Source organism: Perna viridis, chromosome 6 (assembly GCF_037379345.1).
Source record: "Perna viridis isolate PV_CMFRI_1.1 ecotype Kerala chromosome 6, ASM3737934v1, whole genome shotgun sequence".
Classification (NCBI taxonomy): Eukaryota; Metazoa; Mollusca; class Bivalvia; order Mytilida; family Mytilidae; genus Perna; species Perna viridis.
In genome coordinates, this window is record NC_142450.1 from 18,542,107 (window position 1) to 18,566,136 (window position 24,030).

The 24,030-nt window shown below is 32.4% G+C and overlaps 1 protein-coding gene across 6 annotated transcripts in view; it reads right to left on the minus strand.

The window, feature by feature from the left end:
* The window catches only part of LOC148613931 (nephrin-like), a 34,236-nt gene that overhangs the window by 4,316 nt on the left and 5,890 nt on the right, over positions 1–24,030 (minus strand). Inside the window, exons 4-13 of one of the 6 annotated variants that reach the window (XM_088587641.1) lie at positions 19,707–20,027; positions 17,842–18,162; positions 11,639–11,956; positions 10,538–10,858; positions 10,020–10,316; positions 2,893–3,039; positions 2,412–2,451; positions 1,684–1,727; positions 1,398–1,428; positions 146–224 (exon numbers count right to left, since the gene is read on the minus strand). In XM_088587641.1, the coding sequence (XP_088443767.1) occupies positions 146–224; positions 1,398–1,428; positions 1,684–1,727; positions 2,412–2,451; positions 2,893–3,039; positions 10,020–10,316; positions 10,538–10,858; positions 11,639–11,956; positions 17,842–18,162; positions 19,707–20,027 (1,919 nt within the window). The remainder of the gene's footprint in view (positions 1–145; positions 225–1,397; positions 1,429–1,683; positions 1,728–2,411; positions 2,452–2,892; positions 3,040–10,019; positions 10,317–10,537; positions 10,859–11,638; positions 11,957–17,841; positions 18,163–19,706; positions 20,028–24,030) is intronic. The other 5 variants (XR_015923511.1, XM_088587643.1, XM_088587642.1 and 2 more) reach the window with 5 other exon arrangements.

The following is a 24,030-nucleotide window of genomic DNA, read 5'->3' on the forward strand; positions in this document are numbered from 1 at the left end:
AATATCCTATGATAAAATATACTACACCCTGTTAAGCATTGACCATGCAGATCTGTATGCAGGATTCTTATGTGCAATGTAACTCATACTTTGATGTATTCATTTGAGATTAATTTGTTATTTCAATTCCTATGAACATAAATACCTTCTTTTTTTTGTTGCGTTCGGTGTTCAAAGTAGACAATTCTTGATCATTGTCTCCAAAGTTGTCGTATTCATTTTGTCTGAAATTCATAAAATAAATACTTTAGGGAGGTTTCTATGAAAGGTCAAATTAGAAAAAAAAATGTATTTTGTCATATCTCTTTATACGATTTAATTGAAGTCACAAACATTTGCTACTACATAATGTAGTGCAATTTGCAAATTATTATCATATGACTAAACATTAAATACATGACACAAAACAACTGTGAAAATTAAGCATTATATCAGAGCGTCGTATCGCCTCCACCTAATACACAATATTTCTCATACCATAAAGATAATCATAAACAATCCCATCAATAAAACAGTAACTTAAATCCTAATTTAAAACAAACTGATGCAGGTACAAATACTGTCTGAAATAAAGTTTTCAAATTCCTGTTCCTGATCCACTCCATGTGCGTTCCCCGTTTTATACAGTACGCTTTATATTTATACTGTCCGGATGTTAAAACAATAGGCCTGCAGCAGCGCTAAGCCTGTCGTATAAGGCGACTAAATAGTGCTCAGAAACCTAGCCGGGGGCTAGGCGCTCTGCCCACAGAGCAACTGGGATGTGTGCCCCAGGTGGTGGAATGGGGTACCCCTGGCGTGTTACATGCTGGGATTGTCATGATATAATACGGAAAACCTGACCGCAAACCATAGTGGTGCACCGTGTTGGGAAAGATACCACGTTCCTCGCACGCTAAAGAACACTGGTGTGGTATTCGATAGGAGTAGGAACCTTTGCGCTCCGCCACAGGAGGCTAAATTGCCCGACCTTACCCATCCCCCTTTTTCCAGTGGCAATGAAAACTTTTCGACCCTATTATCCTTGTGACCCATCCTTTTTTCATTTCATGTTCATTTTATCATCCATTTCATGTTCATTTTCTGAATATAGCTGAAATATTGCTCCTCGGACGTTAAACCCCAACAAACAAACAAACAATATTTATACTGTTGTTTACTTGTTTATTAAACCACTATTTCTGTTTTTAATAGAACGTAATCAAATAAATGTACCTGAAAATTCAAATCTTCAATAGACTAGTGGAAAACAATAATGAGGTGGATTTTAAACTTTCCCTGATATAGCCGATGGTTATACGGACTCTCATTTTTGACTATTCCCTTTGATTACTGCATAGATTTTAATAGAAAGGTAACTTTTGTTATTAGCCTTCATTATTTGATTACTAACTTACCCCGTACTGTCTGGCCGATCTTTATATACATCTAAAAATAAGTTTCTACTACATTTTTGGAAGTGTTTACACAAAACGTCCACTTTTGAAAATTGCAGACAATATGATTTACCAATTGCTTTTGATATAACAAAGAATAAATACATATGGTTATCCTATTATTTATATCGAAATCGAATGAGGTAAAAAAACAAAACAAAACAAACAGAACTAGTTTTCATATCAGATATCTGGACATACTGATGCTCTTTTATGTTGTAAATATGATAAATCATATATAATATTACTTTTTTCGAAATATCATTTAGCTCATTATAAATGTTTCCGTTACTGAAAAACAGGAAAATAATAAAAGCAAATTATAAGCGCTTCTTAACGTGAAATTTCCTTTTTAATTAAATGGTATATTTATAAAAAAGTTATATCACGTGCTGATTTTATAATACGTGAAGTAAATACAAACACATCAATAAAAAGGTTTAAGGTTCGACAAAACCAGAACTAAAATCTTTTAAGAACCTCAAACTTAAATAACTTGTGTTTGTATAAAAAAGATAAACTACATGTACCTATCTGATATCGGTTTACAAATAAAATTCGACAATATTATGCATATTGGGTCCTCGAAATGGCCTTGAATGAATAAAAAGCGGTTTATACAGGATTGTGTAGAATTTTCCGATAGGGGAGAACTTGAGGGCCATTTAGAGATTCGGAATACCTGGAAATCCCCGTGTCAAGATTGTTTTAATTGAATTATTGACGTTTAGTTTCATTAAACAGTTGTCTTTTTTCTTGTTTTAAAATTAATTCAGCCGATCATAATTCAAGTTTTTATTGAATTTGATGAATTTTATTAAACAGCCATATTTGTTGTATTCAATATTATTGATGATAATGTATATATGTAGTGCTTTGATTTCATAAAAAAAAATGATGTCCTTATTCGTTTTATATTTCCAATCATTTATAGAAACCGTTTGATGTGTTACCTAAATTCATGACAGAACTCACCCATTCATATGTGTGCTTTGTTCGTAAATGTTGTTTTGTTCTATTAACAAAAAGATGATCACAATCATATTTATTCATAACTGATAAAAGAACGAACACATTTCTCACACAAGACTTAATCTACATATGCATTACATACCTATCTTGAAGTTTGCTTCCAAAAAATAAAAAAAGACAAACAAACCAAAACAAAACAAAGACACACACACACACACAGAATTTACACACAAACAATCAAATAAACAACAAACTCTAAGTACTTACTGAGTTATTGCAAGATTATATTTTTTAAATACATATTAATAAAGTAGATTTTTGTAACAATATCAACACTTGTTTATGTTGAATTACTTAACATTTATGTTAATGTCATTTATTAAAGGCATCAATTTGATATTAAATCTCGCATTATTGTATACTAACGTCAAATGTGTACATATATCTGAATACATTAATGATTAAGTTAAATTAAAATACGTACTAGTTGGTTTATTCGTTTTCCGTTTTACCCGACAAAAAACAGTGAATATTGTGATAATGATGATGAAAGCAACTGCAATTCCTATTCCAATACCGGATGGAAATGATAATGTAGAATCTTTCTTTGTTGAAAAAGATGAATTGCTTCCTGAAATCAGTAAAGCATAAGATTATAATAATAGCTTTAAATACAGAAAAAGTAGTATTTATATACAGCAGTTTCATATAATTGATAAAGCATTGAACTTTGAAACGTGTACAAGAATGATCACCATCCTTCATTTGAATAATGATGATGGTTGTATTAGTTTTCTTATCATCATGCATTATGACCTGTATTCCCTTACATTTGTTTTGTATGGGTTATGTTTTAAATACTAACTTATCTACCATGGACTTGACTTTTATGAGCAACTCGGCGGATGTTTCTAAATAAGCAGAGAATGTCTACCCTACCGGTGCACCTGGTTAATGCTCCCAGGTTTTAGTTGAGTCCAAGTTGCTCATTGGCTTTTATTTCTTTGTATTATTTTACTTCTTTATGTCCTTTGTTGTATAAGCCTGTTTTCCATGTCTGGTCTTTGTCCTTTGATTACATTCGTTTGATTAACGCTAGAACCTTGGTTTCTTTGATTACTTTTGCTGTAAGAAGTCTTAAATTCTTTTCAGTGTGAAGATATTGTCATTGCAGTTCTTATCGTATGTATAACTGACCCTCTATGAAATACAGGTCATTATAAGTGATGTTTTATTTCTATTACTCAACTCTTTTGGTCCAAATGTGTCATTGGTCATGGACATGACAGAAAGCATGGAATCACTGGTATCTTTATTTGTTCATTTTACCATTTAAAGCATTTAATTCAAGATTGAAGAATTTGCATCCAGTAAAATGTAATATATATAAATCCATTGAAAACATGCTACATATATGCAAACAAATCACCAACTAGATTTGATGACTTCAATTCATTTCAAAATTTGAAATAAGTTGTTTATTGCTCATATAGTTAATTACATTGACATTAAGTTAACATTGCTGAAATAAAACTGACGTGGAATATTCAGAATTCACATTTATACTGGTCCAACAAAACTGTCAAGGTCAAAAATAACCTCTTAGAAAGATTCAACCAACAAGAGTCAAATTACAATTTCTATAATTTTAATTGAACTACATAAGTTATGTGTTACAGGTACAGTAATTATAATTATAAAAGTTACTTATCAATATACAGTCTGGAAAGTTTGCTAATCCGTCCAAATTTTGATGTCAACTTTTGAATTCTGTTATATAGCAGGAACCCCAAAGTTAATTTATATAGTATAAGTCCAGCACAGAATAATTTAAAGCACATAATCCAATCTGCAAAGGTGTCCTCAGAAGTCTAGTTTTGACAAAAGAATGTAATCACAAAACAGCATTCAGTCATTCATCAGTCAATTTGATTTATTTTCCTTTTCATATATCCAGTATTTATATAAAATATAAAAATCTAGAAATACTAAGAAAGTTCTAGAACAATTTAGAAAACAGTTAGTCATTAATGAGTCAGATAAATAATACTTGTTTGGCTACATATTCTAGAAAATTATATTATTGAAATAAGATGTTTACGCATGTGCCATTTCAATATTTAGCGATTAAGGTCAAACAGATCAGGCACACCAACATTACAATTAATACATACATACAGCATCCTAACACATCCCCCTTAAAAGAAAGTTTGAATGCAATTAAAACTTTAAAACATACAACAATCACTATATACATGTAAAATAAAATATTAATTCAAGACCTTGATAATGCATCAGGTACAACATTGTCTTTGCCTTTGATAAGTTTAATTACAATGTCGTATTCTTGTAAAAACAAACTGTATCTCGTCAGTCTCTGATTTTCATTGCTCATTCTATTTAGGAGTGTTAGGAGATTATGATCCGTTAAAACCAAAATTGAATGTCTAGTGAAACTTGAATAAACATCAAAATACTGTAAAACTGACAAGATTGCAAAACATTCTTTTTCAATTGAAGTAGATTTTTTCTGATGTTTATCAAAATTCTTATAGAATAATATATAATGTAAAATATGCTATTGGTTTGTCAACTAGATCAGGGATCTCCTGGTAGAGCACATCTCCTACTCCAACATCACTAGCATCGACAGCAAGTTTGATAAGTTTTTTTTATAATCAGGAGTGTTTAAGACTGGACTACTGATAAAAAGTGACTAAAAGCTATAACTACATAAAATTAAATCATCAATGTAAGCATAACAATAATCCAGATCTTTCATAACATTATTGATCATTCTCTGAAATGTTGCTGGTGCATTTTTCATTCCAAAAGGCATAACTTTGTATTGAAACAAGCCATCTGGTGTAACAAAAGCAAATACCTCACGAGCTCTGGTTGTCAATGGAACTTGTCAATAATCTTTTAACAAGTCAAATTTACTGACAAATTTTGCATTACTGATTCTATCAATGCATTCGTCTGTTCTAGGAATATGATATAAGTGAGATTTTGAAAGTCTGTGACAAAGCGGAAGGTATTATCAGGTTTAGGAACCAGTAGGCATGGAGAGCTCCATTCATTGTTACTCGGCTCAATAATGTCATTTTCATCATGACTTCTAGCTTTAAAGATTGAGCCTGTGATGATGCTGTTTTAAAGGATTGACCCTGTAAAAATGATGTTTTTAGGAGCAGCTTGAGCAACATCAACATCATGGTAGCAACTATTTTGTTAGGTACATCTAGGAATAATTTTTGTAAGAATGTATCAAAGTTTTAATTTCTTCTCTTTGATCAAAATTCAGATGTACTAATTTTGAATCTAAATTGGTCAAAATGTCTGAATTGTTCAATTTTACATGCTGTTTGAACTCTTTACACTAATTTTCCTCTGAAGCTGCCTTGTCATGAGTAGTAATTTCAGGTACAATTGTGGCTAAAGTGGAAATTTGTTTGCAATTATTAGATAGATTACCATGACACACTCTAGTATTTTGATGCCTACCTGGTGTTTTGACAACATAATTTAGATAATTGATCTTACTATCTATTTCATATGGTCCACAGTACCTAGCTTGTAATGGATGACCAGGCTTTGGTAAAACAACAAGTACCTTATCACCTGGTTTGAAAACTCTGTTCCTAGCATTTTTGTCATACCACTTTTTTACTTTGAAGTTTTCAAATTATTCCGAGCTAACAAGTCTTTAATGTTAGATACATAATCTAAAATATTTAAGTCAGTGTGTTCACTCAGCCATTTTTCATTAACTAGTTTTAACGATTCACTAACTGAATGTCCGAAAACCAATTCAAAAGGACTGAAACCAAGCGACTCCTGAACAGCCTCTCTAGCAGCAAAGAGCATAAAATTAACACCATCGTCCCAATCTCTCTCCAACTGAAGATAAAATACCCTTATCATAGTCTTCAATGTCTAATGAAAACGTTCAGGATGGTAGGCACTTGACTTGAATTGTCTTATTCCAAGTTCATGGGCAACTTATTGAACAACTTGGACATAAATTTAGAACCTGATCTGACTGAATAGACTTTGGTAATCCAAATAAGGTAAAGAACTTTACAAAAGCCTTCACTATGGCTTGGGTCTTGATGTTCCTCAATAGAATGGCTTCTGGAAAACGAGTCGAGGCGCATATCATGGTAGGTAAATAGGAATTACCAGATTTAGTCTTTGGAAGTGACCCAACACAGTCAATGATAACTCGACTAATCGGTTCTTCAAAAGCTGAAATAGCCATAGGTTTACCAAACATCTGACATTCATGGCAGGACTTTCAAAATGCTGCAACTTCTTTGTTAAGTCCTGGCCAGTAAAAATGTTGCAAGATCTTCACATAAGTCTTCTTTAAACCAAGATGACCTGCCAGAGGGGTATCATGGGCCAGCTTTATAATATTGTGCCTGTAGACCCGTGGCACTACTCTCTGGTGTACCACTCTCCACTCTTCATCAAGGGTTACATTGGGTGGTCATCAGTACTCCTTCATTTAGATAATTACAATCTGGAACCTTGCAAGCCTCTTCAGACAGTAGATTGTTTTCTCGGAGTTCCAAGAGTTCAGGGTCCCTGAACTGTTCCTCGATGAGCTGCTTTCTAGTAAGAGAGGAAGTAGCCGATTTGAAACTGTCTTTTTAGATTCTTTTTCATTCTTATATATGCTTTCTATATTGCCAAAGAAAGTATAAGAAAGATCTATTAAAGCTAATTCTGACTGCAATTTAAAATTTGTGTTATCTTGTTCTTTCTTTGCCTTAGCTCTGGTAACAACACAAAACAACACAAGCAGGATACAAGTCTGTATCTTCTGTCGAATCAGTATCTTCAGGATTACAAGTACCAATTGGTTCAACAACCATCTTTTGTCTTGCTTAGGCATTTCCTAATAACATTAAAACACCTTCAAAAGGTACACTTGGACGAACACCAATGACAACAGGCACAGTAATCAAATCTGATTTCGGATTAGTATGATGGAGGGGAACATTTGAACCACCTAACTCTACACCCTGCAACAACGCAGAAGCACCAACAGAAGTGTTCTCAGACAAAAGCAAAACACCTTCAAACAACAAAGTCAGAGAAGCACCTGTGTCCCTTAAAATACGAATTGGTATGGGAGTAGAATCTTTAACAAGTGAAACAAATCCCTCTGACATAAAGGGCTTATAATCCTCCATATTACTTAGAAACCTGTCTCTCAATTGATAAATGTTGTACAGCCAGTGGGGTTGGCTTTTTTTATCTCGTTCTCTTCGTCTCTTGTATTTAAAACATTCTGAAATCATATGACCTGGCTTTGTACAATAACCACAAGACATAGACTTTTTATTAAAAGAATTCTCCTTAGGACTAGCCTAACTGGACTTGACTGAAGTTTACCTTGGGAAATACCTCAACATTGTTTTCAGATCTTTGATATTTCAAACTACCATCAAAATTATGGCCACTAGAATTTGAACTCTTGAAAGTTTTCTTACGTGTCAAGCTATAATTATCAGATGCAATAGCTGCACCTTGTAATAATTCTACATCTTTGTCATCTAAATGAGTCTTTAAATCAAAGTGAACACACTGTTTGAACAGTTCTAGCAATCTCAGTTGTCTTAATTTATCAAAATGTTTATCTACATTCTTTGACGTTGGCCACTTATCAAATAAATCTTCAATTTATCTAGCAAGTTCTACATATGTTCATAAATCATATTTCTTATATGACCTAAATTTCTGTCTATAAGCTTCAAGTACCAACTCATAAGCCTTCAAAACCTCTCTCTTTACAATGTCATAATCAGAACTTAGTTCAGATGAAAGAACTGAATAAACTTCAGCAGCCCTGCCAATGAAAACACTTTGAAGCATTGCAGACCAAATGGGTTTTGGCCATTTCAGATTTTGAGCATATTTTTCAAATAGAGGAAAATACGTATCTACAGCTTTTTATGAAAATCTAGGTACCAAACGTATATGTTTAGCTGCATCAAACCGTTCTGATACTGACTCAGATTTAGTGTTACTTGGTGTACAGACATGATCTTGCCTAATCTTGTCAAGTTCTATGTCTTTCTGAATATCAAGTTCTTTTTCTCGCATGTTAAATTCTGCTTCTCTTAATTCATTTCTTCATGTTCTTTCTTTTCTTGCATTTCTCGTTCTTTTTCTCGCAAGTCCATTTCCGTTTGTAATTGTTCGACTTTAAGTTCATGGTCCAATTCCATTTGTTACAATTTAATCATGTCTAAATTTTCTATTTTCATGTCAAGAGCATCTTCTCCAAAAATGTCAAGTTTAATCATTTTGTCAATTAACAGATTTTTAATAGTTTGTTTTCTCGTTGAAACTTTAAAGTCAATTTGTAAATGTTTGGTAAGCAACACTAAATCATCGTTTAGTTATTTTTTTCAGCTGATCCAATTCATCTTGTCAAAAAGGCCTGAGCAACAAAAACCATTTTGTTTCTTGTTAGCTTACTAAATAATCAACTAAAATATTTTAAATGTGGATCCCGGATGAGCTCCCAATTTCTGTTACAACAAAAATGTCAATGTCAGAATTAACCTCTTAGAAAGATTCAGCCAACATGAGACAAATTGCAATTTCTATAATTTTAATTAAATTTAACAAGTTGCTTGTATAGTAATTATAATTACAAAAGTTACTTATCAATATACAGTCTGGAAAGTTTACTAATTCGTCCAACTTTCTAATTTCTTTTCAGATGTCCAGTATTTATATAAAATACCATAAAAATCTAGAAATATTAAGAACTTTCTAGAATATTTTAGAAAACAATTAATCATTAATGAGTCAGATAAACAACACTTGTTTGTTTACAAATTCTAGAAAATTCTATTAACAAAGCGAGATGTTTACAAAAGTTCCATTTCTATATTTAGCAATTAAGATCAAACAGATCAGGCCAAACAAGATTACAATTAGTACAATTATACAGCATCCTACGAATACCATTTACTCAAGTTTGTCTGTCTGATAAATCCTCAATTGGAATAAAAAACATTTCATAAGTTACAAAGATGAAGTGATTTATCGATACCAGTACAAGGTTTTGTTCGCCAAAATTTTGTTAATTTTATTTGTGCGGGTTACACAAGTTCAAACGAATCAAACCTCACAAATTTATACTAATGAATGTGTCGTTTAAGCAAATATCAATATGTATGACTTTAAAAGTAGCAGGGTTAATAAGATAAGCCGATCCAAAACAACAAGTAAAATGCATTTTTTTTCTTTTGACATAAATAACAATTCACATAACACAAGTATTCCCTCTAAAAGACACAAATTATACAAACATGTATTACGCCACACGAGACACAAATGCAAAGACGTAAAAGGAAATTCCATGATGTTAAATGAGAGTTGTGGACTATATTTAAAGATGAACAACCTTTTAAGTTGTACTTTGGGGTTGAATCTTCTCTTATAATAACCAATTCTTAAACCCTACAGTGTTTTCAGTTTTTTGTTACATGTTATACTGATATTAGATAGTATGCGTTTACAATACATATGTTTTGAATTATGTAGAAACAAAACAGAAACGTTAAATGACTAAGGTTGACTTACTTGTTGAATTACAGTAAGTTGTTACAGACTGCGAACGTTGTTTGCCGTGTTTGTTTTGACTTTCAATAAAAATGATATAGTAATAGCCTGGTTTTATTGTAGTAGAAGTATAATGTACATAAAAACCACGTCCGGGATCCAGAATCATATTTGATCGGGATGTCGAGTTACTCGTTGGGCTCTTCCATAAAACGTTGAATATCTGTTTGCTTCTTCCATTGAATTCTGATTTCCATACAACAAACAGAACGTTATATTCACACACAGCTACTAAGTCTTGAACTGGATATGGCAGTTCTATATAATCAAAAATAATAAATTAATTTTTGAGTTTGAAACCATCTATCATGTTGTTTTTATATATTTATTCGTGATATGTCCAAATGTGAGATACGTGTACTATATATTACAAACAAGTACTCACTAAACTAACCACAAAACTGGCCTTCAATAACAATGGACTGAATGTTAATCTATGATTATATAAACACAACTTTACATTATTTTTAAAACCTAACCTTGTATATAAATATTCATCTCTACAGATTTGAATTTCCTTCCGCCTTCAGTATTTCCAGCTTCACAATACACAGACTTATTATGGTCAACTTCTTTCCCTGTATACAGTAATTTACTAGAGGATATATACATAGTTCCGTCCTGTTTTGGTGGTTGTGGTACGGCATCATTGGTGACATTACGTCCCCCGATGTACCATTGTATGGTAGCAGCAGGACGACTGGCGTCTGTTGTACACGTTAATTCTTGTGTTTTTCCTGATACAACATTAACATTTTTGTCAAAGCCACTTGTTGTGATATTCACTGATCCAATCGATACTAAAATAATGTTGATGACAATTTAAAAGAAAAACAAATTTCACACCTGCAATTGAAATAGTAAACCAACCAAAATTTGAGGCTCGGACAGTTTTTACACTATTACCAAAAGTTCATAACATGTACTATTAAATTAAAATTGAATCGATACAATCGACATATCAATAAATCAAAGGTTTGTGTTGGTTGAAAATATGTTTCTTAACAACAAGTTTATATAGTTTTAAACATAAAAAATGATATGCATTGAGCGTCAGCGACGTCCTATATATGTAGAATGTAAGACAAGACTTATGAATAGCTAAACAAATATTCTGACGGAAGTGAGTCGACACGGAGGTACACGATTGCGGAAATTCTGTATTGCCTTTTAATACGACGATGGATATGATTTTATATTTATTTATGTATTAATTTATTTAATTAGAAAATGGTAATTATTGGCTTAAGCTTTTCCAGACGAAAGTCTTAAACATTCTCCACAACAAATGTCTTTAATGTGTGAACCAAGAAACTACACCTAAGGCATATTCTTCTAAAATCATGACAAAAACAATTTTTCGGTTGTCTTTAAGGGTTTTACTTTTCGAATTTTATATTTCATTTTTGAATTTTAAGTTCGTGTGTTGCAACTGACTGTATATACTATTTCGTGTATTTTCGCCATGATGATAAGCTATTAAAACAATAATGATAATGTTTTAATAATCATTATACATAAAAAAAAAACAATGACGTTCATATAATGAACATTCATTTTTACATTTAAGATATGTGTACCTGCTATGAATACATTCTTATTTAAAGACCGTATATTCTGTTTGCCCTCAACATTACCGGCTTCACAGTATACCGACTTGTTATGATCAGCTTCATTTCCAGTGTACGTCAGTATACTAGATGATATATATTTTGTACCGTCTTGTCGTATTTGTAGTATGGCATCTTTGGTGACATTACGTCTCCCAATATACCAATATATCCAAGCAGCAGGACGGCTGGCGTCTGTCGTACAAGTTAACTCACGTTTCTTTCCTGATATAACATTGAATACACCGCTGTCATTGGTAAACGCCACATTTGCCGTTGAAACTGGAACTGAATCATGTAACACTTTATTCGCTGTTACAGCATATAGAAATTTGCAATATACATAATTTGTTTTGGTGTATTTTATCTACTAAAATTATGTTTAAGAAAACCATGTAGAGTAACCAGCCATATCTTGCAAGATGTAAATTCTGTTGCATTAAACATGGCTGGATAACATACTGTTTAACTTTCTTAATATGACAGTGTTAGGTATTTGTATAAAAATTAGAACAATTTTTAGATCACCTTAACTGACTAGTTGAACCTTGTGATTAGACGTAACACTATCAGTTTCTTTTTACAATTTGTTATGATCTATGTTATAGTCTTTTACATTTTTTTCTCCTATTACTACGTTAATTTCATTGTTATCCTAATTGAATTTTGAATAGATATTTTATTTATATTGACTTTCAATTGTCGAATTTCTAACACATTTACAGGATAAGAAATCTTACGAATATTATAGACAATATTGTATTTTAAGCAAGAAGCACTGTTGCATTTTTTGGTTTTGTGAGGTAATCATACATGTACCGTAATGTTCATGACTGTAGATGCACTCCGAACGAAATGAACGAAATGGTGGGTTAAATTTATGTTTTCCAGCGCGCCAAACCTCCCTCATCATGTGCAGCCTGAATTTGCCAGTAGTAGTTAAATAGCATTTGGATGTTAAAGTGTCATAACCGGAAAATTATTGGTCATATCAGAAGTAAGAATACTTTACAAAAAAGATAAGCGAGGACGTTTTAAGGTAAATTTGACTTAAATAGCTACATTTTATGACAATATTTTACAATAACTTCCTCTAATGACCTTTTTTTATGACAAAAATTCCTGAATTTGTCAGAGTCTAGTTATGTATCGTACAATAGAAAATGTGTATTGATTTTGTCGAACTGAAATAAGTAAACGTTATATGTACATGTATTGGTACTCAATAAAGCTGAGCTAAGTGGAAAGAGGAAAAAATAATGTTCCAAGACTTGGAAAAATTATTGAGTTAGCTCAAAAAACTAAGACAGTACATCAGATCCTCATCTATGACAAAACTCTCTGTACATCAGACCGGAAAGCATAAACACTGAAGCACACGCAATCAATAATCAACGTCACAGATGTGTTTTTGTTCAAAAGTGTATGGACCATGGAGAAGAGTCTGACTATAAATTGAAATTTAAACTGTAAGGTTATTTTTTTTTTGCTCATTGCGTTTGACGAATTACAGTCTTACTGTTTTTTTTTTTTGTTTTTTTTTTTTATCTGATGAGAATTGTTAAAGAAAATGAATAGAAAATGGGTAAAAGGGCCCGCCCTCACACCCACATGTCCCTGTAGTGTAATCAAAAGTAATGTTAGGAAAATATGTTTCCTTGATGATTTTAGAAAATTCTAAAAAAAAGATTTTTAATTCAGGAAAAAATTTTTTTTTCAGATTTGGTAAAAAATTGTTTTGATTCATTCAATAGTACTTAATAAAATTACATGTAAGTTAATGATATGCAATACATACTTATTGCATTGTCATAAAAAAATAACAAAACTTTATTAACGTTTAAACAGCATCATCCAAAATGCATGAAAACAGCTATAAGCATATGTGATACAACAAACAACATACATGTAGCTTCATTCACATATGCATATTAATTCCAGAAAACTGTTTACCAACTGCTACAGCCTGGTAGTGGGTTTCGTGAAAGCTTGGACGATAACTCGTTTAAGTTTTTGATTCCAGTAATCACGTACCCTATAAGCCTTATGTTGTAAGAATATTATTCCCTGTTTTTCGAAGGTTGTGACCTTTTAAATATGAACACCTGCTTTCTGTTGGTATTCATTGTTATAACTGTGGATCTTTATTATTTTTTTACTTCTATCACCGCTATAATGTTTGTTAGAGACAACCAGAAAAGAAAGTTTTATTTCTTGATTTTTATCTTTAGTAGTACCAGGAAACATATTGGCACTAAATTTGGCCTTTAAACCTTGTTTGCATTGACTTTGTCCCAAATGTATTATATTAGCCTTTCTTTGGACAGAGCATAATGTAGTCTACTAACAAATCCTGTTTACATATTTTAATACCGATTTCATTACCTAATTTCTTCTTGTTGTTTTCCTGATCAGTTCTTATTGATTAGTATTTGCCGGTAAGTGTACATGATCAGGACACTTTACTTCATATCCCTGTCCTCGCAACAATGCTACCACCCATAATAACTTATTCAAAATATGTCATGATGCTTCTTCATGTTCCTTTTTTTTTCATGGATTTTATTCTAATTTTGTCTACCTTTTTTAGTTACGATCTGGTATGTGCCAACCATTTGAACAGTATTTATGTAGACCTACATTTTCATTTCTACTTTTAAACCTTTAAACAACTTGTAGTATTTCATGTTCAGCAAGTCCTACATTTACACACTCTTTGCTTTGACATTGGTTTAATTCCAGTACTGATCATAATAAACCGAGCGCTGTCAATACCTATATTCGTACTCATAACCCCAGTTTTAAGGCTTAATTTGTTGCTGCGGCTTTTCGCCTTGCCTTATATTTGTCATTTTTAGTATATATTTATAAGGTTCTGCTATAGATGTGCACTTTGTGCTGCCTATACCCCATTGAGCTTCTTTATACAAGTCATAACATGGTTCCATACAGAATGGACTATCATTATTATGTGTTATGTACATTTTTTTGTTTCATCACCTAAATACCCATCATGATAATTATTTTTTGGCTTATTCGGGCTGAGAAGTTTAACCGAAGTACATGCATTACTCAACACTGGGCTAGTATATAGATTTCGGTCAAAACTCTGCCTTGCATAAGGCTAAAGTCCTTTTCATTTATTCGTTGTAACCACAGAGACTCGCTCTGCGATACATTTTATTTTAAGGGACTACTTAGAGCACTTTGACTAGAAGGATAACTAAGTGATAATAGTGTAGATGGATGAGAAGGAGAGGTTGTAGAAGGAACAAGCATCTTAATGTCCGCAGAATGGTTATTGGTTGCTAAGGAGTTTTTCCTAAAAGAAAAAGCCCGGTTACCCGCCCATATCGTATTTCCCTTCCATGTCATCTTAATAAATAAATAAATGTAACACGTACTTTATGAAAAGATTCAATATATAATGCTTTGACGTCACAATTCATACTCTATCTTCAAGATTCAGAAAAAGAAATTGAGCTGACTTTCCCGTACTTATACTAAAATGGCCATAAAAAGGCTAATTCTGAAAGGATTTTCAAACTTAAACTAAAGGGGTGAACAAGGGTCTCATTGGCCTAAAATTCAACTGAAACTTCATGATAAAGTATTGAAGGATTTTTTGTAAACTTGGGGACTTGAATCCATTACAAACGAAGACATAAAGATTTCGTATAATGCTGGCATTAAAAGGGCAGAAAAAAGTTTGACTTTATAGCTGATCTGATCAGAAAGAAAGAATATCGTTTGGCCAGATCCTTCAATCTCAATTTCCGCTATATAGATGACGTTTTATCTTTAAACAATCCTAATTTCGGGGATTTGATACATCGCATCTACCCAAAAGAATTTGAGATAAAGGATACTACAGACACTGTGAAGTCAGCCTCATATTTTGACCTACACTTAGAAATCAATGGTAAAGGAAAACTATTGACCAAACTTTACGACAAACGTGATGACTTTTCATTCAGAATTGTTAACTTTCCTTTTTTCCTCGGCTTCTGCGTATGGAGTGTTTATATCGCAACTCATGCGTTATGCCAGAGCTTGCCGAAGCTACGCAGACTTTTTGTATCGCGCTAGAACTCTAACAAATAGGCTTCTAGAACCGGGTTATGTTGCTACAAGATTGAAGTCATCACTACAGAAGTTGTATGGTCGTCATCATGAACTCGTGGATCGTTATGGTGTATCCATTAGCACCATGAAAACTGATGTATTCAACGGGTCATAGTTTTCCTTTCCTCGTTTGTCTACCCCGGACTCGACTTTTCATGAGCAACTCGGCGGGTGTTTCCAGAAAAGCAGAGGACGCTTACCCTACCGGTGCACCTGGTCCATGCTCCCAGTGTTTAGTGGAGTCCGAGTTGCTCATTTACTTTTGTTACTTTGTATGTATGATTTTAGTTACTTTATGTTCTTTGTTGTGAATGTCTGTTTTCCATGTCTGGTCTTTGTCCCTGGATTACATTCTTTTGATTACCGCTGTAACCTTGGTTCCCTTGATTACTCTTTGAAATTTACCAAAATGAACATATTCTGTCAACTTTGTACTCTTTGGTCATTTTCTCGTCATTTGTTTTTGGCAAGGAAATGGTGTTCACAGCCAAGAAATAACTTTAGTTTTACCGAATGCATTCATTATTACAAAGTTTACCATATGTGAAAATAAAAAAAAAATTATTTGGTAGTGGACATCGTTTTTTGAAGATTATGTCCGAACAAAAAACAACAAACACATTCACAATTCTCAGCAGTTTTTGTTTAATGACGAGTAATTGTGGCACCATTATGACATCACTACAGTGATCTAATGCCACAAAACATTATTTTCCTAATATTTAAATATTTTTCATTGTTATGAATAATTTTGATGTTATTACATCAAAGTTCATATTTTTAGGCAATATTCATAGCTCAATACCCATCACCTTTTAAATCCTTAAAAACAAGAAAGAATACACAATTACGCAAGAAAGCACAAAAATTTTATTTTGGAATGATGATGCATTGCTGAAATTTTCTGAAAATTAAGATTGTTCGTTTTATAGACTTCTAAGGAATTTGTACATAGCTTCTTTAAAATGACTATATTTCGTTTCAGATTTAAACACCGCTTTGCAGATTTCTTTGTAAATGTGTACTAAAAACTTGTATGGAAATTTGACAATGGCTTTTGTCAATATGGCCAAATACCTCCATCGAACTTTGGACTGAGTCAGACAAAAAAGTAGTACTACTCAGACACAATAGTGTAACTGCTTATTAGAATTAGTGCGCACATATCATCACCACTACAAACCTAGACTGAATTGTATTTTAGACTTAAAATTGTTAAGGAAGCTTGACAATAAAAATGTATAAATACAAGATAAACTTGAATGAAAATATTTGAAATTGAAAACAGTGCCAGTTTCTTGAAATATTTGGTGGCATGGAGGAAAAATTACAACTTTCCTCAGGGTTTGAAAAATACTACCAAAAAATCACAGAAATAACGCAGAATTCATATTGCACGGTGGTAGATATTTTGTACTCTGATTGCTATGTTGACATAGTTTTGTACTTTTAAATTGAAGATTGAAAAAGAAAAATACTTGATTCAACATTTTAAATACTTGTTTTCTTAATTTAATTACATAATCTACATCTTGGCAAATGATTACGTTTCCATGGTAGAAATAATAAGAAATGACAAGATTTTTTTGTTAAACTCTTTTAATTTGATTTCAAACCCTACTTAAGATTATGTAAATTATATACGATTAGTAGGTCAGCCTTCCTGGATATACAAACTCGCAAGGTTCAATATCTAAGTATTCATTTAACGGACAACGTATGGTACGAACCTAACTGATATCTTATTTTTTCGCCGCCACCAAGTATCAAAATAAGGCATCGCTAGTAATGTAATCGGTCAAATGTTGGCGCGAACAAGCTTCACAATCAAGCTTTATCAAAATATTAATTGCTGCTTTAACATGCATATATAAATGCATATGTTCAAATTGACAAGTTGCACACCACGTCTTAAAGTTCAGCGTTTGCAGCAAAAGAAATAGAAAGTACAAATTGTACAAGTGTTTCTTTATATTACATATACTATAGTATGAAATGTATAACCCTTTTTTATACTTTCATTTCAAATGAGACATATTGATACTTACAAAGTACGAATATTGTTTTCATTAAAGACTGGATGTTATGTCTCCCGTCAATGTTGACAGCGTTGCAGTAAACAGACATTTGGTGGTCAGATTCATTCCCTGTATAGTTAAGTTTACTAAATGATATAAACTTAGTTCCGACTTGCTCTGGTGGTTGTGGTTCGGAATAATTTGTGACATTACGTTCTCCGATATACCATTGTATCCAGGCAGCGGGACGACTGTCATCTGTTGCACAGGTGAGTACTTGTCTTTCTCCTATCGTAACCACTATAACATTGTTCACTCCGACAGGCTTGATATTTACAACAGTCAATGGCACTAAAATGTTATAGATTAGTTAATAAATACTTGAAGGATTTGGGACAAGTAATACTGTCTTGTTATTAATCGTTGTTTTCGTCCAGATTTAACATATCGGTACTCCAAAGATTAAAACTGATAAAACCAGCTTGTTCAACGCGAAGAACTAATGTGACTTTGTACATATGTAGTAAGTTGGAGCACCTTTATACATGTTATATTGTAAACAACAAAAATAATGAAAAAGTCTTATACATGCAATTGGTAATTTCATAAAATTTAAAAAAAATCAAATCGTTGTAGCATAAATGAGAAATTTGACTTAATCGTGCTTATATTCATGAATTATTCAAGAGCTTCTTTCCAATATTGTTGAATTAACTTAGAAATCGGCAGACAGAAGAAAACTGAATAGTCTTACCAAATTATGAAAAGGTAACAAAGGCAGTAGTAACCACCAGTGTCCGAATTCTTCAAACACTTTTAGTATTAAAAAACAATATGACACAGATGGCTTCCAAACTCTCGGCATTTTTAACCCTCGTCGATTAAAAAAGATTAATAAAGATAAACAAACACTACTGGCCGGATATTTTTTTGGAGTACATACACTATAGAAATACATTAGTATTGAGGTATTTTTGCGTATCTTACATTTCCATGAAATAAAAAAGTGTTTCAATTTACAGAAATACCAAGAAAATCAGTCCGATTGAAGACCATAGAGGAACACATATACTGGATGATAATGATATAAAATAAACAAATTTTTATATTGTATAATTCGTTTTGCAGAATAATTCAACCATAAATGCCGAAACATGACGAGTAATACAAGTATAAACACAACGTGGTTTGGCTCTGAATTTAAATTAAAATAAAAATGACAGAACAAAGACATCTGATACATTATGAAAGTGTTCTTAAGTCACTAAAAAATTGCAACTATATTCGAACTCCACTGTTGGAACAATATAGTTAAAAGGGTTGATTTAGCAGTAACTGATCTATGATGATATTGTCTATAGGGATTTAGTGTTTTTTTTCATAAATTTGCAATGCAGCCTTTTGGGGTAAGGTAGCACTGCAATTAGATACTTCAAAATAGCGTTAAGCAGTTATGCGCAAGGTAGAGTGTTTTCTTAAGCGGCGTTGACTTGATCGCACTGTTTGTGTGGCAGAAATTTATTTGCCTCCTACTCTGGATGGCTTTGCTAAAATACATCAATTGTTTTTTGTTGTAGGGAATATCATTTTGGGAAGGGTAGATTGCATCACAAAATTTAATTTAACTGATAACGGGAGTTTTCATCACAAACTCGAAAAAATACCAGTTTGTGTTAGTGACAATGAAGTTTTAGCAAAATATTCATATTACGTTGCGTTGTGTTTTAGCAACTATTGTCTACTTTATTGTTACATCCAAACAAAATGTTATGAAAACACCATGTTTCAGCGTTTTTTTTAAAGATGTATTTTTACAATGAAGGATATTAACACAATAAGAAACTTCTACTGCATATGATTAGGAGTCTCAGAGTACAGATCATTTTACAACTTACCTTGCACATAAATGTATAACATTTTAGAACTGGCTGGTTGCTTCCCCTCAATGTTGACAGCTTCACAGTGCAAAGACTTATCATGGTCAGCTTCATTCCCTGTATACGTCAGTTTACTTGAGGATATAAATTTAGTTTCGTCTTGTTGTGGTGGTTGTAGCACAGAATCATTGGTTAAGTTACGTTCCCCGATGTACCACAGAATCCAGGCAGCAGGACGACTAGGGTTTGTTGTACAAGTGATGTCTTGCGTCTCCCCCAATATGACACGTAAAGTGGAGTCCGAGCCACCTGGTAGTAAATACGCAGATGTTACCAGAGCTAAAATAGAGAATAACTGTTTCTATATTTGTACATGGAGTATAAAGTTGATATGATATACGTTTCAAGATGAAGATGATGTATAAAACTATTTCTGGAAAACAACCTTCATTATAGCCTTTTCTTCGAGGGAAATTGAAAAAAAAATGTTTACTCAGTTTAATTCATACTATAATTGAATGACGTCCCCTTCTTACTTTTCAAGATTCTGGAAACATGTTTAATCGAACTGTTCAGAAAATCAGTCACCCCATCGACGGTGTACAATGTTTTTTAACATCTTTTTCACATTAGTAACTTTAGTCAATGTATTCGTAAATAATTAGACTGGGCAAACTTCTAATCTGTTGTTTTGTCTGTTCAAAAGAGGTATACATCATGTACCTACTAATACAGTCTTTGTGGGAAGTTTTGAAAAGTACAGAAAACAGTGCTTTGACGACGACCCTTCATTTTGAAAAAGTTTGAGTTACATGCGTGTTTACAGTTATTTGTAGGACCTAGTTAAGGCTATGGACATAATATAACCACATTGACACGTATATGATCCAAAGGATAATTTAAAAGAACAAATTATCATTTAAAACTGTCAAATAAATAAGAAGTCGAGCAACTTTTCAAAAGTATTAAGAGGTTCATTTTGTTTATTATTAATCCTTATAAAACCTAGAATATCAATATTACGTATTCCTTTTGTAATTTTATTGCATTAAGTTGTATGACATTGTAAGTTGCATTATTCTACAAAAAAAGAACATTTACAAGGACTGTATACTTTTCATTGCAATTTTACGAAAATAAATAATCATCTAAATTTTCATCTAAGAACCTATATGTATATTTTGTTATAAACTTTGCTTTGAGGTTTCTCTAACAAATCAAATGTATTTAATTTCACAAGTAATTGGAGACGAAAAACTGATGAAGCAGGGCATGCATACCATTCTGTAGGATGGTTTCTGCTTTTAGTTTTGTGCATTCGTATGTATTTCTTATCTTCAATTTTATATGTGAAACTATTTCATTGTTTTCTATACTTTGTGATTCCTGTTTCCACCCCAGAAACACTCGGCGGTATGTCAAGAAAAGCAGATGATACCATAGTCAGTCGTGTTTTAAATGATAATGTGATAATGTCTATATATGGCTGATATTGACTGACAAAAGATTGATTTTGACCAAAAAAGTTAGTACAGTCTTTTGTATCAACTGTCTTAATTAAGGTTTGACCGTGTAAGTCACTTTTCGACTGTCTAAACTTTGGACCGACTTAACTCAATTTGCTTTTAATCAGATGTTTTTGGACTGATTAAACTTATTTTGCAATTATTAAGACGTTTGTTGACTGAATAAACTCATCTGGCGTTTATTCAGACCTTTAAGGACTTATTTGCATTTAATCAGACATGTTTGGATTGTCAAAACTTATTTTGCGTTTAATGATATATTCTGTATATTCAAATGTATTTTGTTGGGTGTTATTTCAGAAATTAAACATTTTCGACTTGCAGCTGCATCCTGCTATCACGTTTGTGTCTGATCATTTCACAGGCCCGTCCCGTTTGGTTTAAGGTTATAATAGCAAAGCATTTTATACAAGTATGTACAAGTGCAGGCATTTGTTTATAAATTATTTATTGTGCAGACTATATACCTAATACTTTTCCTTTAATTTCTTCTCATTTTTTTCCATCACGAACAGGGCCTTATGTACCTTGAACCTTTCATATGCACTCAGTCGATAATTAATAGTCTAAGCTGTCGGGTATACAATTAAGCAACAAGCGTGTCAACTAAATCATGTTTATTGTAATGGGCGATGATCACGTATACTAGTAATTGATGAATGCAGTGATTAGCAGTGTAGTTTTTGGTGCGGGGAATTTTGTTTACTTTTTGGGACATTGATCTGACCTTATGTTCTGCTCAGTTCCCTGTTTTATTTTCTTCAAAAATTTCTGAAACAGACATTATCGTTTTCGAATCTGCCCTTGAATTGCAATTTCAAGATTTTATTCTTGATCAGTTTGAATTGTTCGTTAGAATAATAAGTTATAGAATAATAAAGCATTTATATGTATCAACACAGCTGTGCATGAATGCGCTTTCACAGACTTCTGCTGTACAGAGGGAACACGGCCACTATTATTAAACTGAAATGTGTATTTGATTTATGACAATCACTTTTGAATTATTTATATTATTTATGTAAAACATATGCTAGGTATCTTTTTGGTAAAAGTGTCGCAGAAAATTTTTATTTTTTTTAAATTTTATATGGATATCCAAAAATAACTCGAATGTCAGTACAAAAAATGAAGACTTTTTTTTGCGATAGCACCAACACGAGTCGCTCCATCTGCGCAGTGGTAGCTTTGCAAGGCTCGGGAAAGTTCACTATGTCGGAATTTTGATCGATAATTAAATCGATTGTTTGTACCACTTAAAAATTAAGCCGCAGTACATAGGCTATGCAAATTTTCGGGTGCATTTTAAATCTAATTTCATTTAATTATAATGTATCGGTATAAATTACATAAGAGCGGCTGTTTTACCTTCAACAAGGAAAAAAGGAAAAGTAAGTATGAGAGTTTCAGCAAGATTAAACACGTCAAATAGCTTAACCATTTTTCAACACTTAAACTCCTATTCTTCTACACTCTACATACTTTGTACAAAAAAAAATATTCCGAAGAAAAAGTTGTCAAAGTGCGGTGACGCTGACTTTGTAGCTGTTCTCATTCAAAAGAAGGAGCATCATTTAGTCAGGCTCTTTGATCTCTGTTTTCGTTAATATATGACGTATTGTCGTTAAACAATCTTAGTTTACATTAAGAGCTCGAAGTAAAGGAAAATCGCAAGACCAAAAGTACGACAAACGCAATAACTTCTCATCTTGTACTGGCATTCATGCTTACATCTTAGGTGACTTCCCTTCAGCACCTGCGTATAGAGATTTTATATCACAACTGATATTTCATTGCAGAGTTCTGTCAAACATACGCGGAATTCCACTTTTTGAACCGTGCTAGACTTCTTACAGTTAGGGTTCTCTTGAACAGGTGTATGTTGCTACAGGCTTAAAAGCATTGCTTAATATGTTTTGTTGTTGTCGTTATGAATCATTATAGTGTACAATGTCTGCACAATGAAAACCAATTTGTACATTTTGTCATGGTTACTTTTATTATTTTGTGCGTGGCATGTTATAGGCGATGCGAAGAAAGTTTCTAGAAAAGCAATGGACACTTTCACCACCGGTAAACCTGGTTTTTGCTCCCTGTTAATAGTTGAGACCACGTTGCCCAGTTACTTCTGTATCCTTGTTCGAGTTATTTTTTTTTTTTTTTATTTTTCTTTGTGTGTATGTCTGTTTTTCCTAAGTTGGCTTTATCTTTACATGGTTTCTTTTAAATTTCTTGATTTTTACACAAAATGAAAACAATTGTGAGTACGGCGCACTTGTTTCGTACACAGGCAGATTGAGACTGATTTTGAAATTCATATACCATTGCTATGGGATTAATAGGGTCTGCCTAGTTGTTGCACGTTATATTGAGTTTGTCTAGCGTATATTTTCATAAATTGTGATAAGTAGCGAGTTATATACTCTTTGTTTGAAATTGCTCACAAATCTATTATTTATTTATTGTTCATTTATACGTTCATTTATCCGTATAAGTTACTCTTTCCTTCAATTTTAAATTAAATTATTTCAAATATTAAAATTCATTTACTGTTTAAAAATGATGAAATCAAAATTAAGTAAGGTTTGTATTCTTTCAAAAACAAACTAAGAAGATGACATATTTTTAAATGGTTCTCATATTTGGATAGTATGATCTTTTTAAATAAACATGTATGTCAGTAGAAAGACAATAGTCAAATGTACACAGTAGGTATTTGTTTATGTAAATGAGCGGACTGTCATCTTTACAGATGTGAAAATAGTGCACAACAAATTTAAGGTCAGCCTTTGATTGAATTCTACATACATTTCTTT